Here is a 24,951-nt window from a genome sequence, read left to right on the forward strand (position 1 = left end):
TGCTCAAGAAGCCCCCAGACCATAGCCTTGTTGTCATAATATGCCCCTGGGCCTCGGTATCAAAAGGCCAGAAGTACCATCCTAGGATTTTATGCCTAAAAGATATGTCAAGAAAGCCTGGTGTGTGTGTGTGGAGGAGGAAGTGGGTTAGCCCAGCTCACCTGTTTTGACAGGGTCTTGCTCTGACACCCAGGCTGGAAGCACAGTGGTGCAATCACAGCTCACTGCAGCTTTAACCTCCTAGGCTCAAGCAATCCTCCTGCTGTTCAGCCTCCCGAGTAGCTGGGACAACAGACGAACACCACCACACCCGGCCAATTTTTAAATTTTCTGTAGAGACAGGGTTTCATCATGTTGCCCAGGCTGCTCTTGAACTCCTGGCTCAAGCGATCCACTTGCCTCCACCTCCCAAAGTGGCAGGATTGCAGGCATGAGCCACAGCCCACCTGTTTTAAGTCATTTGATGCAGCAGAGAAAATAAAGGTCTGGGCATGTATGAAAGCTCCTCTGGGTGTTTAATTCTAAGTCAAATTCCAGTGACTATGTCTGCTCCCACTGATAGAAGCGAATGCAGTAAGCATTTCAGATCAAAAGCATAATCTTTAAATATAACTACAGTTTACTGTGTACTTGCGCGTGCTGGGCATTGTATGTAATTTCATTTAATCCTCACAACTACCCTGTGAAGTTGTTTATTTTCCTTTTGTTTTTGAGACAGATTCTTGCTCTGTCGCCCAGGCTGGAGTACAGCAGCACAATCTCAGCTCACTGCAACCTCCACCTCCTGGGTTCAAGCGATTCTCCTGCGGTCCCGGGTAGCTGGGACCACAGGCATGCGCCACCACGCCTGGCTAATTTTTGTATTTTTTGTAGAGATGGGGTGTCTCCCTGTGTTGCCCAGGCTGGTCTCGAACTCCTGGGTTCATGTGATCCTCCTGTCTTGGCCTCCCGATGTGTTGGGATTATAGACGTGAGACACTGCGCTGGGCCCCCTCTTTTTCTTTCAAAAAGAAGGGTCAGACTCTCCTCATTTCTCCGTGAGTGCTGCTGACTCGGCAGCCCGGCAGCCCTCTCTACACATTCCTGCATACACCCTCCTTTACTGTCTGTCTCCATCCTACCTTCACACTTTCCACTGAGCCGTGTGTGCTGACTACTCTAGGAGGGGTGGGCAGTCCTTCCTGCCAAGCCTGGGTTTCTAACTTTGTGGCTACAAAACTCCAGGGGAAGGGAGAGGAGCAGGAAGGGGGAAGAGAAGTTAACATGCTTTAAAAAAAAAAAAAAAAAAAAATTTTTTTTTTTTTTTAAAGACAGGGTCTCACTGCGTTGTCCATGCTGGTCTTGAACTCCTGGGCTCAAGTGATCCTCCCGTCTCAGCTTACAGGTGTGACAGAGGCTCTTGATTAGGGAAACTGTCTTACAAATCGGAATCTGCATAACACCCTGGGATTCCAGTGTGAGTGCTAAGGGTCCTCATTCCTCCCACCCTCCTACAAGGCCACTTACCACCAGGGCTCAGCTCAGCACTGAGGAGCTGATCCATCGTGGCAGGTATAGCAGTTAGGGGTAAAAAGAAAAAGAAAAAAAATCCATGAACATCAGCCTTAGTGGCTTAGCAGATTTTTTTAGGAGTGTGAAATTTATCTGTGTATTACTAGAGAGCGAAAACATCATTCACTTATTAAAAAAAAAGAGAGGAGAAAACCAGAGTCCTATGAAAATGTTTTTAATTTTCATCTTTTGGAAATACATTTTTCATTTTTATTTCCACCATACAAAAATGTGAAATATCTAACAATGATCTATCTGAAGCGGGTGGAGCAAAGCAGCGCCATGAGCGTTTGTCGTTGCTGTGATCTGTTTCAACGGAGAATGGGCTGGGACATGTTGTAGATTTGCACGATTTCACACACACACACACACACACACACACACGTACGCACACACGCTGCTGTACCCCGAGACCGCCATCCAAACAAACGAACAGAGACTCTGGAAAGTGAACACAGCGCCACGCATAAGAACAGAAGTTAACCTTTTTACTCGTACATCCCCCATGAGAAACTCACGTCTTAGGAGAAAGGAACTCTACATAAATATACCCAAAGGCCAGGGCATACGGAAAGCCCCCTCATGGGTGGGCGTGAGTGGACATCTTCCTGACGGAAGGACAAGCTTGAGAGCGTCATGTTTTCAGGCAGCTATGGTGGGAAGCAGGGAGGCACAACCGATTTCTCCACTGGGAGACTAACCGAGGGCTGCAACTGCCTCAAAATCTCAGTGCAAGAAGATGCACAGGCAGGACAGTACACCCCCAAATTCATGATCACAGCAGCTGGAACGTCAGCTCTTTTTGCAGATTTCACAGCCGACACTCCCCATCAGGCAGGTTCTTAAGCACACTGGGTCATGACAGGAAAGGCCTCACAAGAGCAACACGGAATTCAATGGTTAAGCACGTACACATTCATGACAGCCTACAACCGTGATGAGTGTCAACGTCATCAGGCAGTTAGATTAAAAAGAGGAAAAAACCACAGCCACAAAAATAAAACCTGTTTTTTTCCCCCCCAGGAGACAACTTGGTTTCCAACCCCTCCCATACCACATTTGATTAAGTTAAATACAGTATGGCTTCCAAATGTGCCAGCCGGCTCTTGCTCACAGCGACAGCACCAGCGGTTTGCTGCCCTCAGGTCTTGGTTACCATGTGTCAGGAACTTCAAAGAGTGTGGCAGGGCTGTTCTTCGAGATGCTTCCTGGTGGGAAAGAACGAAACAATATGAACAGCAGGACCAGGACGGCACCTTGAGGAGAGCATGACATGACCAGCAGACAGACAGAGGGCCTGTGACGGCTGCAGACGGGGCCAGCGTCTGGCTAAACAGCTGCGCTGGAAAGAGTCCACAGACAGGTCTTGTCTAGGGAGGGCAGTGCCCAGCATGGGAAAGTGAAACCACAGAAACATCATGGGGGCGCGGAGGAAGCACCTCCCTGCCTCCAGCATCTACCTATTTATTTCACAGGAGTTAAACTGTAGCCATGCACAGTATTCCTCACTGAACACCATGCTGGATTCTTTGCTGGCAATACAGCGGGCATTTAATTCATATAATCTTCATTAAAAGCCCACCAAGGTGGTAACACTACCCTATTTTACAGATGCAAGAACAGATTGAGAGAAGTGGGGTAATATGACCAGATGTACAGAGCTAGCAAGTGGCTGAGATGGGGTTTGAATCCTCCCACAGCACCAAGATCCCTGCCAAAGTCCCCGGAAACTGAGTTTCTCTGTGCTGTGCTGTGGCTCTGCCTAGGTGAGAAATCTCAGGTGGGCAGCTGTAGGGCAGAGGGAAGCCAACCAGTGGGGGTTCCAATATCTCAACAGGGGCAAAAGAAGGTTGCAGCTTTTTCCAGCTTCGGTGAAGCTGGCTGGGGTCCTCTTCTTGGATTGAAAAGATCTCTTCAGTGACAAAGTTTCACCCCAATGTCAGAAGCCCTTCTTTTTATTCATGCCACTTTCTACAATACGAGCAGCTGCGGCCAGCAACTGAGCTGGGACTGGACTTCAATGAATGTGAGGGAAGTCAGGAAAGAGCATGTTCATAATGGAAAGTGTGGCCTGACCAGGCGTCAGCTGCACAAGTGGTGCCATGCATTAAGTCATAAAGTAGGGCTGACGGGGAAAACTGGCAGTCTCTCTTCTAGCTGCTAACACCAAGATTTTAGAAAGGGAGAGAAGTCTTTGATGATACCTCCAATGGGAAATAACTTTTAAATACAGAGGGGGTGCAGTGTCTTACAAACTAGGGAATCATATCACTGAGTTCAGAGTGGTTATCATCAGTAACAGGGATGCCTAAAAATAACGAGGTCTGAACACAAGAAAAAACATGAAGAGAATTTCAGCTAACATGAGAATTTCCACTTCTGATCATTTACTGTGATAAGATCCAGGGAGTTAGGATGAGGAGACCGGGAAAAGGTAACCGGACTCTTTCTGCGCTGGGTCTCATCACTCTGAACAGGCACGTTCTGGGACTCCCAGTAAAGATGGCGAGACCACTCTGGAGAAGTGAAGATGGGCAGGAGATGATCCACTGAAAAGGACTCATGGGGTCCAGTGAAGTACTGCAAGGGGCCTGTGATAACCTGCAGCTAGCCTGGCCTTCCCAGTCCCACAATGATACAATAAACACCTAACTGTACGAAAAGAAACATCCATTAAGGGCACTTTTATAATTCACATATGAAAGAAATATTGCAGTAGCCAATTAGCCATTCTAAAGGTAAAAGCTACAATGCCAAATGTGGGGAACTGAAGTAAATTAAATCCAGCTCAGAGGAAAAGGGAAGATAAATTGCTAAAAGCAACTGCACTGCAATACTTGTAATCTGCACCTGCCATTAGTTGGGGGGGGGGTGGTGTGTGAGTGCACAGTGAGCCACCAGACACACAGGAAGTGGTTCCATGAAGAGCTAACAGGAAATAATGGAATAAGCAAAAAGTTCTGGAGTAAGGCAAGTCAAGTTGGACCATTTTACTAGCTGGATGACCTTGAACAGGTCTCACTGCTTCGTCTAAGATGGACCCAGTATTATTCTATGCTGTATAGGACTGCTGTGATACAGCAAAGTTGCTGGGTAAGTTTTTAATGAACGCTAGGTCTCTTCCCCTAATCAATAAGCTGATCTAACATGGAACATGGCTGTTCCCCAGAAAGCCAACAGTCTATAATCAAAAAGATGCTAGTTTTCACTGTCTACCTGTACAGCTGCTGAGCGAGAATGATGTGTACAAAGGGGCCAGAACTGTAGGAGCCATCTACAGGAGACCCGGACCACAGGGGAAATGAAGGCCACTAACAGTGTTCTTTCCAGCACCTTCCAGAAAGGGAGAGCTGTAGATCAACAAACGGCCAGTCTCAAAACTGGCAGATAAGAAGGTATGGTTTTTAAAAAGCAGCAGCTATGGTCAGCTTTCCACAGAACTCATTTTCACAGCCCTGTTTTACTGGAGTGTAAGGAATCATTTAGGAACAACTTTTCTTTTTAAACAGATACTTGGCTGTGTGTGGTGGCTCATGCCTGTAATCCCAGTACTTTAGGAGGCTGATGAGGGAAGGCTTGAGCCCAGGAGTTTGGGACCAGCCTGGGCAACACAGGGAGACCCTGCCTCTACAAAAAATTTACAAATTTGCCAGGTGTGGTGGCACACACCTGTGGTTCCAGCTACCTGGAGGCTGAGGTGGGAGGATCACTTGAGCCCAGGATATCAAGGCTGCAGTGAGCTGTGATAGTGCTACTGCATTCCAGCCTGGGTGGGTGACAGAGTGAAACTGTCGCACAAAAAAAAAAAAAAAAAAAAAAAAAAAAAGAAGGAGGGAGGGAAGGAAGGAGGGAGGGAAGGAAAGAAGACAGGGAGGGAGAGAGGGAGGAAGGGAGGGAGGGAGATACTTAAAAACACCTGCCTTTTGCTACAGTGGACCTTAATCCATAGCTTGCATTATATACAAAGATTAACTTGAATTGTACATTTTAATTGTAAAACCTAAAACTGTAAAACTTCTGGAAGAAAACATAGAAGAAAATATTTGCAACTTAGAGTTATGCAAAGATTTTTTAGATATGACACCAAAGGCAAAATCCAAGGGGAAAAATCTGATAAACTGGACTTCATCAAAATTTAAAACTACTACTCTTCAAAAGACACTGTTAAAATAATGAAAAGAGGCTGGCTGTGGTGGCTCACGCCTGTAATCCCAGCACTTTGGGAGGCTGAGGCCGGTGGATCACGAGGTCAGGGGTTCGAGACCACCCTGGCCAACATGGTAAAACCCGTCTCTACTAAAAAAGTACAAAAATTAGCTGGGCGTGGTGGCAGGCGCCTGTAATCCCAGCTACTCAGGAGGCTGAGGCAGGAGAATAGCCTGAACCCGGGAGGCAGAGGTTGCAGTGAGCCGAGATCGTGCCACTGCACTCCAGTCTGGGCGACAAAACAAGACTGTCTCGAAAACAACAACAACAACAACAACAAACCACCACCACCACCAACAACAAAATGAAAAGAAAAACCAACCTAGAAGAATATATTTGTAAAATGCTTAAAAGGACTTGTATCCAGAATCTATAAAGAACTCTCAAAATGCAGTCAGAAAATAAACCCTAGAACAAAGGGAAAAAATGAAAAGACATTTCACCAAATAAGAAATCTGGATGGCAAAAAATCACAGGAAAAGATGCTTATTAGTCATTAGGGAAATAAAAACCAAAGCCACAATGAGATACCACTACATACCCATTAGAACTGCTGAACAAACAAGCAAAAGGGGTGTGTATCAATATCAAGTACTGGTGAGGGCGCAGAGTGAGCTGAAGCCTTGTATACTGCTGGGGGAAATCCAAAATGGTGACGCCACTTTGGAAGAGTGTATCAATTTCTTATGAAGTTAAATATACAGTTACCATATGACCCAGCAACCCCACTCCTAGATATTTACCCAAAGAAAATGAAAACTTAATTCATACAAAAAACCTGTACACAAATATTTATAGCAGCTTGATTCTTGATTGACAAAAACTGGCAACAACCTAAATGTCCTTCCCCTGGGTGATGGATAAATAGTGATACCTGTATACAGTGGAATACCACTTAGCAGTAAAATGGAGTGTACTGAGGATACACGCACCACCACAAATCACAAATGCATCATGCTAAATGAAAGAAGTTAAATGAAAGGCTCAAAAGGCTAACTATCGCATGATTCCAGGTATATGACATTCTGGAAAAGATAAAATCGCAGGGACAGAAAGAAGACCAATGGCTGCTGGGATCTGTGTGGGGGTTGGGGGAAGGATCAACTCCAAACGGGCATGAGGGAAACTTCTGGAGTGATGGAGTTGTATATCGTGATCATAGTGGTGGTTATATGACTGTACACAGATGTCAAAGCTCATCAAATTGTATACCTGAAAGTGATGACTTTCATTGGGTACAATTATATCTTATTGAAGCTGACCTGACGCAAGATATTAAAAACAATGTTTTAAAAGAAAACCAACAAAATTTTAATATGAAATACTATGCTTATAGTTAAGATTATTTGGCCAAGAGTTTCTAAAAGGGGAAAAGGCAGGATACAAGCTGCATACAGGGTATGAGGTTGGCCGCAGAGCAACAATGCTTGTTACCACAGCATCAAGTGGGGGGTTGGGGGCTTAATTGTCTTCTGTTTTTCTGCATTTTCCAAATTCTTATGCTGAGTACGTTATTTTTATTAACCAAAACAACAAAAAATTAAAAGATGGGGAACACAAAAGGTGAATATTTCTGCTTTTCTCCCCTTTACCTAACTGGAGTTGAAATGGAGAAACTTGAAGGGGTAAGGCATTGCTTTTTCCAGGTGAATCCCAAACGGATTCTAAGAAGCTGCACAGGACACTGGAAGCTTCCCATTGTATCCTCTTCCGCAGAGTGGACATCCGTACACAGGAAGGTCCTTTGGGAAGCTGCACACAAGTTTCTAACTAGGGAACGCTGAAGGGGGTACGCCCTGGGGCCGGTTTCCCACACTAAGAAGGTGAGCCCCCTCCCTGCAAGGCTGATGACATCTTGGAGTTGCCAGGAGGAACAGGGAGGGCACAAATGCGCACTGAGTGCCCTGCCTCTGCCTCACTGCACAGCAGCCCACACCTCCTTCGCCACGTTCACTGCAAATCACACTTGAACATAGTAATTAAAAGGCTCCTTGGGAGGCCGCTCGGCTGCCTCAGCCTGGTCTCTCAGGTGACCGACAGCAGCAGCTGTAGATCTTGTTTCTGAATTTAAGGAGACCAGTAACAGCATGAGGAGACTGCTGCTCTAAGTAGGTTCTAAATTTTTATACTGTAACCCTCAGGGTTTCAGCTTGAAAAGTTCAGCAGGTTAGTCAAGACTCCAATAAAACTCCAGGTTCTTTGGCAAACACTTAAAAGGCCTAACATGTTGTTTTAAATGTTAGGGGAAAAAAGACTTTGAACAATGTCTCTATTTACAGGACAAAAAATAACCGGGAATAGTCAATGTATCTCCTTTGGGCATGCCTCTGTAAACACCATCTAACTAAGGTGCTGATGGAACCTGCTGCTAGGGACCAGCCAGCAGTATTTTCACAATGGTCAGCCCAGGCAGCATCAGACCATCCATGCGGCCCTGAGATTCTCCAGAGAAGTGAGGGGGTGGGCAGTTTCTCCAGGTCCCAGGAACACATCAACAAGAACAAGTATGTGACAGAAATCCTTCAATTAAACATGACCTGGGAAAACAGCCACATTTCCTGAAGACATTTTATTCCAGCATTAATGGCATGCAGAGTAGTTTTCCTTTGCGTACCGAGTATGTACCTAGAACTGCTTGGATGGAAAGTGGCTGGCACTACCAATCAACAGTCATATCAACAGAAAAGGAGGGGACTTATGCTGTACATTCACCTCCTGAAAATAGGATTGAAACAACCATACTTACAAGAAAAATATTTGCTGAGTACATAGTATACACATAAACTAGAAGCCCTGGAGGAGAGTGGTTACTTGGCTTTCCCTCTCTCCCTCCCTCCTCTCTCTTTCTTTGTTTCTTTCTTGAGACGGAGTCTTGGAGTCTTGCTCTGTCACCCAGGCTGGAGTGCAGTGGCACCATCTGGGCTCACTGCAACCTCAGCCTCCTGAGCTTAAGCGAGTCTCCTGCCTCAGCCTCCCAAGTAGCTGGGAGCACCACCATTCCCAGCTAATTTTTGTATTTTTAGTAGAGACAGGGTTTTGCCATGTTGGCCAGGCTGGTCTCGAACTCCTGACCCAAGGTGGTGGACTAACAGGCGTGAGCCACCATGCCCAGCCCGCTTGGATTTCTATCCAGTGACTTTATCACATGAAAGTCTAGATTGGTAATTGTTTCTGATCTAGAACAGCTGCAAGAAACACTCATCTTTGTAATGAATCCTTCATTTCCTCTAAAGTCTGGATGAGTTTCCCCAGCCTCCCACATGTCAGTTAGATACTTTTAAGTCTGCAACTCTAAGCCTCAGTTTCCTCTGTACAACTGGGAAAGAGTATCTGCACCTTACTGCATGTTTAAAAGGTCTAGACAAGACAATAAAGGATGTTCCTAGCACTCTGTCTAATAGTATAAACCCAATAAATAGTCCTTTCTTCCACTATTTTTGTCATTTTGTTATCTGGGATTGGGTCTAGTACTTAATTCTTAGTGTATCTTCAATATCAAAATGTATACTATGAGTTCATGTGCTTGGGTAAAGAGAAAAAATTAAAAGAAAAAGAACAGATATAAAGAGATTACATCTTTTTTTTTTTTTTTTTTTTTTTTGAGACAGAGTTTCGCTCTTGTAACTCAGGCTGGAGTGCAATGGCATGATCTCAGCTCACTGCAACCTCTGCCTCCCTGGTTCAAGCGATTCTCCTGCCTCAGCCTCCCGAGTTGCTGGGATTACAGGTGTGCACCACCATGCCAGGCTAATTTTTGTATTTTTAGTAGACGGGGTTTCGCCATGTTGGCCAGGCTGGTCTTGAACTCTTGACCTCAGGTGATCTGCCCACCTCGCCCTCCAGAAGTGCTGGGATTATAGGCATGAGCCACTGTACCCGGTAAGATTAAATTTTTAAAAATTTGTTTTGTGTGGTATTTGTTGAGCATCAGTTGTTCTGGGATTGCTACAACATAGGATATTCCAGCGTCCTAATTTTTGCTACTTCCTCCTTGGAGAACAGAAAATACCCACAGGTAGTGCCCTTTTATGTCTTTCATGCCCTCACTGCCAGTGCTGGGCCCCCAAGCCCCTGAGGATCTGTTGAGTACCTGCTGAGATGCTTTTCTGAGTACTGGAGCTCACATCCAACGCCTCAGCACCGTTTTGGGTTGGACAGACTTTGTCGCGCCGTGCCTAGCACTCTAATACAGTTCCTGCCACCACCCGAACCAGACCTTCGCGGCTCCTGGCACACTCTAAATACTTCTGAGAGTTTAATGCAGACCCTTAACAGGGCCTGAACTTTGTACTCTCACTCATTATGGGACCTTATTAAAGTAAATGAGCAAGCCAAATTGGTTGATTCCACAGGTTCTGCACCTGATATCCTGACCTATATCCTGCTGATACTAATAGGATTAAACACTGAAAACAAACCAGGTGGAAAGGATCCATTAAGTTTCCACCTGGCACCGTCAGGGGTCTTGCTCGATGAATGGTGCTCCAGAAGAAAGCTCGATTCACTCAAGTTCTCTGATTCAATTAAAAGTTGTCAAGATGTCTCTCTTTTTTTTTTTTTTTTGGCAGCACTGACAAAGAAGTACAAAATCTACAATTTTTTTTTAGCTCAAATCTTGTGGCAGTGACAGCTTTACTGTCAATGGGAGGAAAAAAACCCTTATTTTAATTACAGTATTATAAATTCAAAACCCTAAATAACTTATAGAAAGTTTTCACTTAAAATGATGAAAGCTATAAAAGGAACTAATCTATTAATGCAGTCTATTATTAGTTATTTTAATTTTAATATTTTTCAGATTATGCTGATATAGAGGGGAAAAACGAAAAGCTTGTCCCTGAGAAGTAATAAACTAAAAAAATCCAGAAGAGACAGCTATGAAGGACAGGAATACAAGTGGGGAAACCCCCCTGCCCCTCTAAATCCTGCTCAGTACGATCTCTAGAAATCATGCTGACATTCATTATTTTAACATTTGTTGAGCACATGAAACATGACAGTGGTAATAAAGGTATGAAATTTGAAGACTAAGGATGCTACAGATTAAAAACTTCTCCAATACTTTTTCTTCTTTTTTTTCTTGAGACAAGGTCTCACTGTGTCCCCCAGGTTGGAGTGCACTGATGCGATCATAGCTCACTGCAGTCAAAACTCCTGGGCTCAAGCGATCCTCCCGATTCAGCCTCTTGAGTACCTGGGACTACATGCCCGTGCAGCTAATATTTAAATTTTTTTTTGTAGAGAAAAGGTGTCACTATATTGCCCAGGCTGGTCTCAAACTCCTGGGCTCAGGTCATCCTCCTGCTTCAGCTTCCCAGAGTGGTGGGATTATAGTTGTGAGCTACCATGCCTGACCCCCTCCAATAGTTAATTCAGGGAAAGGAGAGGAGGTAAGTAAAGAGAGACACCCAGAGTCAAGAGACAGCTAAAACATCCAATCCAGGCTTCAAACGCAAGTTTAAGTTTTCTGTTGAAATTCAGCTTCAGCATAATGTACAAAAAGCATATGTGACATTTTTGCTACTTGTCTGATTTCATTAATATCCATGAGATTCAGAAAACTCCCCACAGTCAGATCGGGCCACATGCAAAAGGGGATTAATTAAAACAGTGCATTCATAGCTTGGGTATGAATCAAGTTCCACCACTTGACTACTACTTTCCTTTGATTTGATTGTTAGTTCTGCTAACCGTGACAACTGTCACGATGTGAGACAAAGGAGAATGATTATAATTGTGTCTGGGTCAGTGTCTCTCAACACATAACCTTGGTTAAAAGCACTCACTTTCTTTTGTGTGTGTGTATGTGAGACAGGGTGTCACTCTGTTGCCCAGGATGGAGTGCAGTGGCGCAATCTTGGCTCACTGTAGCCTTGACCTCCCTGGGCTGAGGCAGTCCCCCTACTTCAGTCTCCTAAGTAGCTGGGACTACCGGCATGCGCCACCACACCTGGCTAATTTTTTGTATTTTTAGTAGAGACGTGGTTTTGCCATGTTGGCCATGCTGGTCTTGAACTCCTGACCTCAAGTGATCCACCCGTCTTGGCCTCCCAAAGTGCTCGGATTACAGGCGTGAGCCACCGAGCCTGGCCTCACCAGCTTTCTTGTAGGACAGACTTAATGGCTCTGGGACTTTGGGCAACTCACATAACCCTTTGGGCCTCCGTTTTCTTAACTGTAAAATGGATAATGATGACTGTCTCAAGGATTTAAATGAAAGAATTTCAGTTACACATTAAGCACTGTCCTGGCCCCAGTAATAAGCACTCAATAAGCAGTGGCTATGATTACTGTCACTGTGACTGCTGCCTTGCTGGACCGCCCCCTGCAGCAGGGAATGGCCTTTTCCATGTGCTGACTGACAAGATGCCCTTCTGGCCTCTTGCTGTGGCCCTGTGTGGCATGTGTGCACGAAGGGCTGAGTGAGGCACATCTGCGGGGTGGAGAGGACATGGGATTCAGCTCAGGCAGACCTGGGTCTGCCTTTCGGCTGTGCTTCTTAAGCGCAGCATGGCCCTGCACACTTAGCCTCCCTGAGCCCAGGCATCTGCTTCATCAAATAAGGATGATGATTCCCACCTCAGGGCTACGGTGAAAATTAAATGAAATAAGGAGAGAAATGGCTCCTACTACAGCGTCTAGCATGTAGTAGGCTCTCAACAGGTGCTGATTTCCTGTTTCCTTTGCTTCTTATATAATTCTGCTTAGGAGAGAAATCCAGGTTGCCTGGGGGTTTTGCTGGAAACAGTGAAAACGCTGCTACTGAAAATAACATGTAGGAGGGGCCTCTGCGCACATTTAAATGCACATTTTAAATATTGAGGCTGCTTTAAACACATCAGCAAAACCTCTACACCATGGAGGAGAGAGAGATTACCAAAATAGACTAGCCATCTTTAACAAGGAGACCCCCCAGGCCTTATGCTACCCAAGCCAGAGCTTTTTAGGATTCCTCAAATTAAATTAAATTGATCCTAAAAATATCTGCTCTGGTGGAAGACTACATGGGCTTTGCCACCAAGTGAAGCCTTGCTATAATTTCTCCCCCAAAATAGGAGTTTCTAGAGCATTTAAATAGTCCACGGCCCCAGAACTTCGGCAAGATCCAATACAAACCTGCTGGAGAAAGCTCCTTCTTCATTCTTTTTAATTTCTTGGCCTTTTTCCTTCCCTCTGAGAGGGGCTCTGCACAGGAATCGGTCTGCTCAAGCTCAGTGTCGGAAATCTCCCCTGACACTCCGTCCTCCAGGCCAGCTTCCTCTTGACTAGGACTCAAATTTCTCTTTCCTACTGTGCTGGGAGCTGTAAAACTGAAATGCAAAAAGTGGAACAACATAAAAGGTGCTGAGAGTTACAGGAAGACTAGTCTATAAAAATATTTTAATACTCTTAATTCTATTAACACTCAGCCAGCCATCAACAACATGGGCAGCTGCTGCCTGTGTGTAAAAATTAAAGACCTTATTATGAACTGAAGTCTGAAAGTTTACCTATAACAAGCTTATTCAGAAAAAAGTCCTAAATTAGGCTTGTAAATAGATATACACAAATTTAAGCTGATCCGAGTGCTCAAGAACAAATCTGTAAAGTAGTCTCTATTTTGATAAAACTGTTGTAACAGAATAGTAGAATAGAATAGTAGAGATAATATAACGAAATAATAGTTTTGGTTACATTAAATCAGAAGATAGCATTATTCTCTTCATGACTGCCTAATGCATAAACAGCAGAACTGAAGAATTCTTCAATCAGTCTGCTATCCCACTGCTTAAAACTTGGACATAGCTACAGAGCATACCCCACCTTCATGTAATCTTCTTCCTTTCCAAAAAGATGACTTGTTAAATGTATAATTAAATCTGGTTTCATTTTGAAAGCTTTATAGGATTTGACATATTGAATTAAATCAGATTATGTGTCCTGATTTTTCCTTACGAAAATGTTCCCTTAAATATAACTAGATAAAAACAGCGTCCACATAGCCAGTGAGTCCTTTCTCCTCTAAATGGGTCTTAGAGATTTTTTTATTATAGCCCCCAAGTTATGAAAGCCTCAAATAAATTCAAGGCATTCTATTTAGGAGAGGCCATTCAAGCACATGGGGAGGGTGGGAAGTGAGAGAGATAAAATGATCTTACCAGTTTTTCCTAGGAGGTGGGTGCTTTTAAATTTTATCTATCTAATCTATCTATCTATCTATCTATCTATCTATCTATCTATCTATCTAATCTAATTATTTTTGAGACACAGTCTTGCTCTGTCACCTAAGCTGGAGTGCAGTGGAGTGATCTCGGCTCACTGTAGCCTCCGCCTCCCGGATTCAAGTGACTCTCCTGCTTCAGCCTCCCAACTAGCTGGGATTACAGGCACCCGCCACCATGCCTGGCTAATTTTTTTTTTTTCCTGAGACAGAGTCTCGCTCTGTCCCCCAGGCTGGAGTGCAGTGGCACAATCTCAGCTCACTGCAACCTCCGCCTCCCGGGTTCAAGCGATTCTCCTGCCTCAGCCTCCTGAGTAGCTAGGATTACAGGCATGCACCACGAAGTCTGGCTGATTTTTGTATTTTTAGTAGAGATGGGGTTTCACCATGTTGGCCAGGCTGGTCTCGAACTCCTGACCTCGTGATCCGCCCAACTTGGCCTCCCAAAGTGCTGGGATTACAGGCTTGAGTTACCACGCCCGGCCTCTGCTAATTTTTGTATTTTTAGTAGAGGTGAGGTTTCACCATGTTGGCCAAGCTGGTCTGCAACAATGGACCTCAAGTGATCTGCCTGCCTTGGCCTCCCAAAGTGCTGGGATTACAGGCGTGAGCCACCATGCCCAGCCAGGAAGTGAATAGTTTAAAATGTTCCATATAAAAAACTCTGGCTACCTAAATATTCAAGTTCCTCCACATTACTCCTGCACTCAACATCTTCCCTGAATCTGCCAAGTGCACTTGATAGGACACTCAGGGGACAGAGGAGAAGAACACACTGCCTTCCTGGTGGTTCTCTAAGGCATGGGAAGCAGAAGAGGCTGGAGCACTCTTCCTCCTATGACTGGCTGGCTAGCCTTTCATTTGTCCTCTTTTTCATTTCTATTATAGACAGCTTTCTGAAACATCTAATTGAGGGACTATAAGGGAGGATATTAATGGTAATGTTTCGGCGGTGGGGGGTGTCTGTTAAAAATGTATGCTGAAGTTTCCTGTTTAAAAACTGATAATACCTTTAAGAAGATTTTTTAAAGACTAGAAAAAGTTCGGCTGATTTCAGAAAATTTAGAAAATTCAGGAAGTATAAGAAGATAATAAGGGTTCTTCTATCACGAAAGGGGAAGAGGCCTAAAAATTCCTTCGCATTGTAAATTCAGGAACCTGGTAGCCTCTGAGACATGCATAAATGTTTAATGAAAACTCAGCTAGAACCACGGGCATTAAAAATACTCTGTGAAATACAAAGTCTAGAAATAGCCCCAACTGTACATAGAAATCTACTGTATGATAACAGTGGTATCTCTAAATACTGAGGCATATATGGACTTTAAAATAATGGTGTTGGGACAAGCAGAAAAGGATAAAATTAGAACCATTCCTCACACCATATAAAAGAATAAATGCCTAATGGATTAGATATCTAAATGCAAAAAAGGCAACTTTACAGGTACTAAAACAAAACACGGGTGAATGCCTCCAAAATCCAGGTGTAGAAAAAGGTTTTCTTGCCATGTCTCACAATCCAGACATAATAAAGGATTTATGAATGTGACCTCATAGATGTAAACATCTTTTGCAGGGCAATAAATAACGTGAGCCAAGACAAATGACAAACCAGGAGGAAATATCTGCAACATGTATCACAGATAAAGGGTTAATGTCTCTAATAAATTATAACTCAAACTTGAAGAGAAAAAGAAAGACCAAAAGTCCTATAGAAAACTAAAAAAGGTATGAATAAACAGCTCATTACACACACTCCTTAAACACATGAAAAAATGTTCAACTCCATTCATAATGCAAAATAAAACAACACTGAAATATCACTTCTCACCCACTAGGTTTTTAGACTGGCAAAAACCTTCAAAAGCTTGATAATATACTCCATTAGTAGACTGGGGAAATGGGTCCTTTCCCACATTACTGGTATGAATGCAAAATCGCATGACTTATTCTTATGGAGGGAATGTGGCAATATCTAACAAAACTGCATACACTTCCAGGAATTTAGAAGATATACCTCCTACAATGCAAAAATATGCATATACAAGTTATTCATTACAGCATTATTTGGAATTGCAAAATACTGCAAAGTACCTAAATGTCTAAGCATAAAAAACTGGTTGAATACGCAACAGTACATACAATCAATGAACTACTAAGCAGTTACCAAAAAGAATGAAGATCTCAAAGAACCGAAAATGATTATGGAAAGATTTCCAGTAAAATATGTGCAAAAAGCGAAGTGCAAAAGAACAACTTATGAAGCCGGTATGCCCAATCTTGAGTAGGGTGTGGGAGAGAATTGCAAACAAATCCTGAACCCCTTAGTAGGTTTGCTTCTGTAGTAGAATGAGTGAAGCAATTCTGAAAACACTTAGCTGCATGATAGCACTGGGTAAATCAGTAAATGTGCTGATGTTTCTGGCAGACAGACATAAAAATATTAGAATAAGGGAAGATAAGGAAGAACCCTCTGAGGATAGACTGAAATTGGAGATACGGGTTTAGGCTTGTGATTTCTAAAATAAGTATGAGTATATGTGTTCATATTTATGTATACACACACACACACACACATATATATACGTATATTTATGCAGGGATAGATAACTGTATCTATCCAGGCACAAAATTCCCAGCTCTGTCTACAGAAAGGACGTAGAAGCAGAGACACCAGAGTAGCAATGAGCATATCTATTGTCCAGATCTTAGTTTCTAATACCCTACTAAAAGGAACCAGGGCTTCTCAAATAAGTGGCTGATTCCAGGCTCAAGGGAGATAAATTATAAAATGAGTCTAAAATATTTTGCAATACCAAGAAGTAAAAAACTTTTAGGCATGTCACAGGGAAATAGGAACTAGCTTGAAAGGACTCCCACTGGGAAAATCTGGGACAATGTGTGCCCTCTAATTTATTAGGGGGCAGTAATAAATTCTGAATCATTGAAAAAAAAATAGCAATCCATGAGTCTACATCAATACGTAAGACAAGGAAAGGAAAGGAAAGAAAAACTCTGACTCTCCACTATAAACCTAAATTTAAACTGCTTGGCACAGCATCCAGGATCCTCTATCATCTGGGTCCCAATCTGCTTTCCTGGCCTATCTTTCACTAGGCAGCCAAGCTGCAGAGACTATATAGGTTTACCTAATGAAGTTCATCGTCCGTACTCTCCCACATGCCCGTTATCCCACCAGAAGTTTACTGGCCCAAATACATCCCACACTGCCCATTTCAATGTTACCGTTCATGCTAAGACCCCACTGCCCATCTCCTCCTGCTCAACATCACTCTCCTCCGGGAATGTTCCCAATCCCTGTTTACTGTTCTTTCCTTTCCATGCTTCCCATAACACTCTGCTTTTCTGTCTCAAGAGGACTTTAACTCGTTCATCTTATTTTTTATAATAAATTGAAACTAGGAGCAGTGCATCAACAGGAGAATGGATAAACTGGGCTATATTCATACAATGAAATATAATTCAGCAATTAAAAAATGAATTACTGTTACCTCCAACAACACAGATGAATCTCAAACATTCTAAGTGAATGAAACCTTCACAGGAAAGGGTGGGTATTTTATAAACCCATTTACATGAAATTCCAGAAAAGGCTAAACTAATCTTCAGAGAAAAAAAATTCAGAAGAATGGTGGGTATGGGAGGGTAGGTAGGGATTGACTGGTAGAAAATGAGGGAATTTTCTGGGGTAACGTTAATTCCCTGTGTCTTTATAGGAGTATAGTTTTGTCAAAACTTCTATCTTGGCCAGGTGTGGTGGTTCACACTTGTAATCTCAACACTTAGGGAGGCCAAGGCAGGAGGACTGCTTGAGCCCAGGAGTTCAAGAACAGCCTGGGCAATGTGGAGAAACCCCGTCTCTTAAAAAAAAAAACAAAAACAAAAAAACAAAAACAAAAAATTAGCCAGGCACAGTGGTGGCATGCCTGTAGTCCCAGCTATTTGGGAGGCTGAGGTGGGAGGATTGCTTGACTGGGAGTTTGAGGTTTCAGTGAGCCATGACCAGCCCACTGCACTCCAGCCTGGGTGACAGAGTGAGACCCTGTCTCAAACAACAACAACAATAACAACAACCACTTCATATCTCAACATCATGTGGCTATTCTATGGACATGGAGATTGACTAATTTTAGCATTAACTTCAAGCAATGATTTTGAAGGCACTTACTAGAATACATTGGTTGTATCCTAACCACAGATTATGGTATTTTTGGCCAACAAGACCCATGCATCTGTAATGCTCCTCTCCATAAACAACTGACTGCTGTGCAACAGGGACTCTGCCAGATGTGCTTCTGCAGGGTTCTTGTTTCTATGGAACATTTAAGTTTACAAAGCATTTTCCTGAACAGTTTCTCAATTAATTTACAACTTTATTTATTTATTTAGAGATGGAGTCTTGCTCCGTTGCTCAGGCTGGAGTGTAGTGGTGTGATCTTGGTACACTGTAACCTCCATCTCCATGGTTCAAGTGATTCTCGTGCCTCAGCCTCCCAGCTAATTTTTGTATCTTTAGTAGAAACAGGGTTTCACCATGTTGGCCAGGCTGGTCTTGAAATCCTGACCTCAGGAGATCTGCCTGCCTCGGCCTCCCAAAGTGCTGGGATTACAGGCGTGAGCCGCTGCACCCACCCTACAGCATATTTCTTAATTGCTAATCTGTAGTTTCTGCTCTCAAGTAAGTCTTTTGCTTCCTAGGAGAGGCTAATGGTTATTGGGCATCCTGCCTGAGAAAGCTCTCAGATATATGTGGAATTAGTTTATTTCATATAATGTTTCTGTATCTATATGTATGTAAGACCTGCCATCCTCTAATAAAAATAAAAGCTGTGATTATATCCCATATAACTTAACTATGGCAGTTTTAAATAAAAGTTTTAATTATACATTAAAAACCAGATATATGTAACACTGCCTTTACCAATGTGATTCTTTATATATTTGGAAGGTACTGCTGTGCATGTGTGTGTATGTGCATGCGTGTGTGTAGCACTCTCAATACCTGCATGTTGATGAGGCATTCTTTTATTAACTGATTTTAAAAGTCAAAAGGTAAAATGAGAGGCAAAACAATCTCCCATTTGTATGACCTCATTTTGCATACAGATTTATAATGTACAAAGTGAGCTAGTTTATAATGAATAAGAAGTGGACATTTAAATCCACTGTAAGAAGTGGTGATTAATTAAAAAATAAAATGTCACAGACACAACTTGGTATGTTAAAATTGAACATTAAACTTTGATTAGTGTTTTGTTAAAAGCTAAGTCGCTGTCAACTATCCATCAAATTCCACAAGGGTGAACATCTCCAGTACTTTTTCCTTTTAGTAGAAAGAAATGTTTGCTTATAGAAAGGCCGTATTTTCAAACCCCTACAAATACCTTTTTCCATGAAGCAATAACAAAAATCTAGCTGCTACATGAACATATTCCCCATTTTAAATTAGGGTATTATTTACATGCAATGGAATTCACTTATTTTAAATGTACAGTTTGGTTAACTTTGGGAATTGCTTATAACCATGTAACTATTACTACAATTGAGATATAGAACAATACCCTTTCCCTAAAAAGATTCCTCGTGTCACTCTGCACTCAATCCACATTGTCGCAGCAACCATTAATCTGCTTATAGTCCTATTTATATAGTTTTGCCTTTTCCAGAAGTTCATGTGAATGAAATCATACAGTATTTAGTCTTTTGTTTAACTCTTTTCACTTAGCATAATACTTTGAGAGTCAGTCACATGGCTGTTAGTATTAGTACTTTATTTCATAGTATGGCTGGATCACAATTTATTCATTTACCAGTTGATGGACATTTGGGCTGCTTCTAACTATTTGTCATTACAAATAATGCTGGTATAAACATCTGGGTAAAAGCTAGCTTTTATTATTAAAAACATAAGTTTTTATTTTTCAAATATAAATACCTAGAAGGATTTCTGGGTGATATATAAAAATACATTTGCAATTTATGTTTAACTTTACAGGAAACTGCCAAACTATTTATTGGCCATTTGCATATCTTTTTTGAAGAATCTGTTGAAATGTTTTGACCTCATCCCCCTTTTCAAAAAACTGGGTTGTTTTCTGAATTGCCGAGTATATATTATAAGAGTACATATGATCATGATACAACTATTTTGTATGTAGATACAACTACATTGTTAGATATGCAGTTTGAAAATTTTTGGCCCGGCATGATGGCTCATGCCTGTAATCCTAGCACTTTGGGAGGCCAAGGTGGGCGGATCGCTTGAGCTCAGGAGTTCAAGACCAGCCTGGGCAACATGGTGAATCCCCACCTCTAAAAGAAAAAAAAGAAAAGAAATTTTTTTCCACAGTGTGTGCCTTCTCTTCACAGTTTCTTAATAGTATCTTTTGAAAAAAGAATATTTAATTTTGACTAAGTCCAATTTATCAACATTTTTCTTTTATGGCTCATGCTTTTGTTGTCATATCTAAGAAATCTTTGCCTAATGCAAGATACTAAGATCTCCTTTCATTTTTTTATTCTACCAGTGGTTATCATTTTAGTTCTTTCATTTAGTTCTATGAGTCACTTCAAGTTCATTTTAAATGTGGTGTAACATAAGAACAGAAATGTGGTTTCTGGCATAGTTACCCAGTTGTTTCAGTACTGTATGTAGACAAAACCTTCCTTTGCCTACTGGATTACCAGCACCTGTGTCAGGAATTTTTGTTTTTTCCAAATTCTCAACAGTCATTAGCTTCAAGATTCAGAAATGAGAAATTCAGAATTCTCAAATCATAAAATATTCTGCATTTTTCATAGCATTGTGTTACATGTTGTTGAATAATGAGTTATAAATAGCAAATCACTTTTATGTGATACACTTATACTGAAAGTTTCAGGGGTCAGTTCTATAAAGTAAGATATAATAATATATGCACAGGTTATTATTATGAATGAATACACTGTGAGAAAAGCACGTATTTCAATAACACATAAAAATAACCTCTACCTGATATAGACGTTTGTTAACAGAAAACATTAAAAACACAGTAGCACCAAATGAATGCCAAATATCATTTAAAAATTGAAAGATGCCACATTTAAAAGTTATTCTTAAATGATACTTTAAAACACACAAGTATTAATATTTGTTTTGTGAAAAATATTCCAAATGTAGAAAAGCTTCTTTCATGTTATGCTGAACATTGGTCAAGAGTTGGTCAAACTCTTCAGAGTGGTGTCCAAAGCCAACTGCAGTTAGGATTTAGACTATATACGGCTTCATATAAGCCCATTTCCTTTCCTAGTGTTGAAAATGTTTTGTCTGCTTGCCTTGATTTTGCTCTTAAAATTGATACTGCTTTTCCTAATTCAAATTTTATATCAGCTGATTTCACATTAAGAGTATTCCACAATCATATTCACACATCTTCTCTTTACATTTCTCCTGTAAAAGTATGTACAAAGAACCGTAGCCTACATTAAATATTCAAACACTGGAAAACACCAGTGAACATTATTGGATTCTATGAAGATAATGTAACATTTGGCTATCCTAGCAAGGTTAACAGCACTACACAGGAATCACGCTTCAAAGCTACCAACTTAAGGGCTGCTGCCAAAACTTACATCTTCCAACAAGACTTGGAGGATTTTGTAAAGTATACTCATGTGCAAAACTCAATAGATTTTTATTGAGAAGAATGACTCACTATTAATAGCAGGCAGAGCCATAAACGTACACTTGCAATATGGTGACAGTGACAAGCAAGAATGACTTGATTGGAATGTGACCCCTTCTCTCCTACATGTTGCTGTCCTGGTTCTGAAATGATGACCTTAATCTCTGACTCCATGTGTCGCTGACTGTGCTCTTGCCTTTGACCTGATGCTGGATAATTCCTTTAAACTAGTAATGCCCATGTTGGCTGTTAAAATTTTAGTTCTCGCAGAATACTTCCTTTTCCTGATTTCTTGACTCATTTTTCTCACAATTTGGAATAAGAGACAAATGTCTCTAAATGCCAAGAAGGAATTCCTGCATGGAAAAACTATGGGAAATCAACTGATCACACATATGTGGTTGTAATCTTGGACTCTCTATTCTATTTTGTTTCACTATCTGTCTTTCCTTACCCAGACCCACACTGTATTACTACAGTTTTACAGTAAGTTTTCTTTCTTTTTTTTTTAAACTGATGGGGTCTGGCTCTCTCACCTGGGCTAGAGAGCAGTGGTGCAATCATAGCTCACCGCAGCCTCAACCTCCCCCCAGGTTCAAGCGATCCTCCTACCTCTACCTCCTGAGTAGCTGGGACTACAGGCATGCACTACCACACCTGACTAATTTTTAATTTTTTTGTAAGGATGGGGGTGTCTTGCTATGTTGTCTCAGGCTGGTTTTGAACTTCTGGGCTCAACTGATCCTCCCTCCTTGGTCTCCCAAAGTGCCGGTATTATAGGCGTCAACCATTATGCCTGGCCTACAGTAAGTCTTAAAGACAGGTAGAGCAAGTCCTTTAGTTGGCTGGAACGTTCATGCGCTGTATAAAATAACAGTACCCTTTCATTTTAAAGAGCTGCTGTTTATAACATTCTCATATTTGGTAACTGTATATGACCCTTTTAAGCTGGACACATGTACACTCCCATTTTGCAGACAAGAAACCTCATCTTCAGGGTAAATGACCTCCCCCAGGTACTGCAGCTGGGCAGGTGGCTCTGAGATTGCACTCCAAGTTCAATGTTCTTGGCACTGCTTTATAAACTCCCATCTTCCTAGGGCCAGCTCTCCTCACTGTGCCGATCTCAACAGAAAAGAGACCCCCGCACCATCCCCACGGAGGAGCCCAAACAGCCACTTACCTTGTCACATTCATTCCTCTGCCCTGTTTTATTTTCCTCCTCCTACTCGCCTCTGCCTTGCCTCTTATTTATGTCCTTACTTATCTATTCTCTCTCTCTGCCACTAGAATGTACGTTCCATGAGAGCAGGCTCTTACACTGCTTGTGCTCTCCGTACCTGGCACAGGGCCTGGCATAGAGTAAGTCCTTGGCCAAGGTTTGCTGAATGGATAAAATAAATGAAATAAGTGAAAGCTACCTCCCTAAAAGCAATAATGCAAGTGACAAACAACAAATTGCTTATTTTATCCTGAATTAGAAATAATATGAACATAGTTTACATTCCAGTGTATGGGCAGCTTCTCCTGCTAGGCTGAATGAAAGCACATTCCCTACTAGATGTAGCTAAGGGATTGAGGGAAGGTCCCACTGTGCAAACTACCTCACACAGCAAAATGAACTGGAGAGATCCAGTAAGTGGGAGCTAGAAATGCCTTTTTATTGTGTTCACAAACTTTCATGGTGAATTCGAATTCCATGCGCATGACTGTTTCTGTGTTTGGGGCTCAATTTAGGTGGGAGAGGGGAGGATGTTGGACAACCTATGCTCAGTTCAGAAGCCAAACCCTCGGAGATCACTGATAAACCAGGATTCTTATTTCTAATAAAGAATTTGAGTCTTGGGGCCAGGCGCAGCGGCTCACACCTGTAATCCCTGCACTTTGGGATGCCGAGGTGGGCAGATCACTTGAGGTGGAGTTCGAGACCAGCCTGGCCAACATGGTGAAACCTCGTCTCTACTAAACATACAAAAAACAGCCGGGCATCATGGTGTATGCCTGTAATCCCAGCTACTCGGAAGGCTGAGGCAGGAGAACTGCTTGAACCTGGGAGGCGGAGGTTGCAGTGAGCCAATATCGCACCATTGTACTCTAGCCTGGGGGACACAGTGAGACTCTGTCTCAAAAAAAAAAAAAAAAAAAAAAAAGAGTCTGTAAACAAACTTAACATTAAATAAGGTCTGAATGGTAGCTGTCTGGTAATAAGGACATCTCTTGTGGAATAGGGGTGTGTGTGTGTGGGGGTGTGTGTGGGTGTGTGTGTGTGGGTGTGTGTGTGAGAGAGAGAGAGAGAAAGAGAAAATATGAATGCATTGTTTATCTGCTCCATCCTAGACATAAAGCTTACTTGTGAATACGAGGCTTAAGAAAAAAATTAGTTCAACATTACGAAGAATCAATAGCATTCAATAAGAAATACTTTTCACAAGAAACTATTTTGAATATTTCAAACAATCCCCTATTGTCAACTCACTTTAACACAGAAAAGATTGATGCAAACATGAAAGATATTACATTAATAATAATTTCTAAATGTAAAATATATTATCAATATACAATTAGATGGACCTGAATTTAGAACATCTGAAATTTTCAGAGGCTAGGATCAAATTTACTTTTGTACTAAAATTTACCTTTTGACTTCAATCAAAGGACTTACTAATCAAATTAGTAACATAATCAAGGCTATAAGAAAAACAAAACATCATCCCTGCAAACCAAAAGGCCAACTATTTCAGAAAATAAACTACTTTTTAAAAATTTCCAGGAAGTTAAACATGAGCGATTGAACACACTATTTATCTGCAGAGAGAAGATAACACCTACGGAGGAAAAGAGAACAGGAGAGGCAGCATCAGAGAATGGGGTATCAGCTCACCTTGCAGGCACTCTCTTTGTAGAGGAAAAGCAGGGAGAAGAGTGGCAAAGAGCTCTGCATAGAGGCAGAAACAAATCTGAGTGCTCTACAAAAGGCAGATTCACCCAATTAAGCCATGCAAAATCTCAGCACAACCAGGCCCTAGATTCCTAAAACGAGCAGGTGATAAGGACTGGAGCCATGTCAGGAGGGAGCAAGGCTGTAATAGGATCCCCTACCCCAGGGAAGCCAGGGGACTGGTATCACCCCAGGCCAGTAGGAGCTAGATAGGAGGTTTAGACTCTGGAGAAAGCGATCTCCGCAGGCTCAGCGGCACCAGGTACAATGGTGAAGAGTGACAGTGAGGCGAAATGAGCTGACGAAATGGGGTAGCCATCCCCCACATACCGAGGAGTGAGGCTGTCCAGCTCCCTTCTGCCAATCTGTAC

At 42.1% G+C, this 24,951-nt stretch overlaps 1 protein-coding gene across 2 annotated transcripts in view; it reads right to left on the reverse strand.

Annotated features, from left to right (window-relative positions):
- Positions 1-1,710: 1,710 nt before the first annotated feature.
- PARN (poly(A)-specific ribonuclease) overlaps positions 1,711-24,951 on the reverse strand; it is a 192,233-nt gene continuing 168,992 nt past the window's right edge. For both annotated transcript variants that reach the window (XM_003832684.4, XM_055100476.2), the window contains 2 exons: positions 12,874-13,067; positions 1,711-2,759 (listed from right to left, as the gene is read on the reverse strand). In XM_003832684.4, coding sequence (XP_003832732.1) covers positions 2,704-2,759; positions 12,874-13,067 — 250 coding nt within the window. In that variant the 3' untranslated portion in view covers positions 1,711-2,703. The remainder of the gene's footprint in view (positions 2,760-12,873; positions 13,068-24,951) is intronic.

The sequence above is a fragment of the Pan paniscus genome, chromosome 18 (assembly GCF_029289425.2).
Source record: "Pan paniscus chromosome 18, NHGRI_mPanPan1-v2.0_pri, whole genome shotgun sequence".
Lineage (NCBI taxonomy): Eukaryota > Metazoa > Chordata > Mammalia > Primates > Hominidae > Pan > Pan paniscus.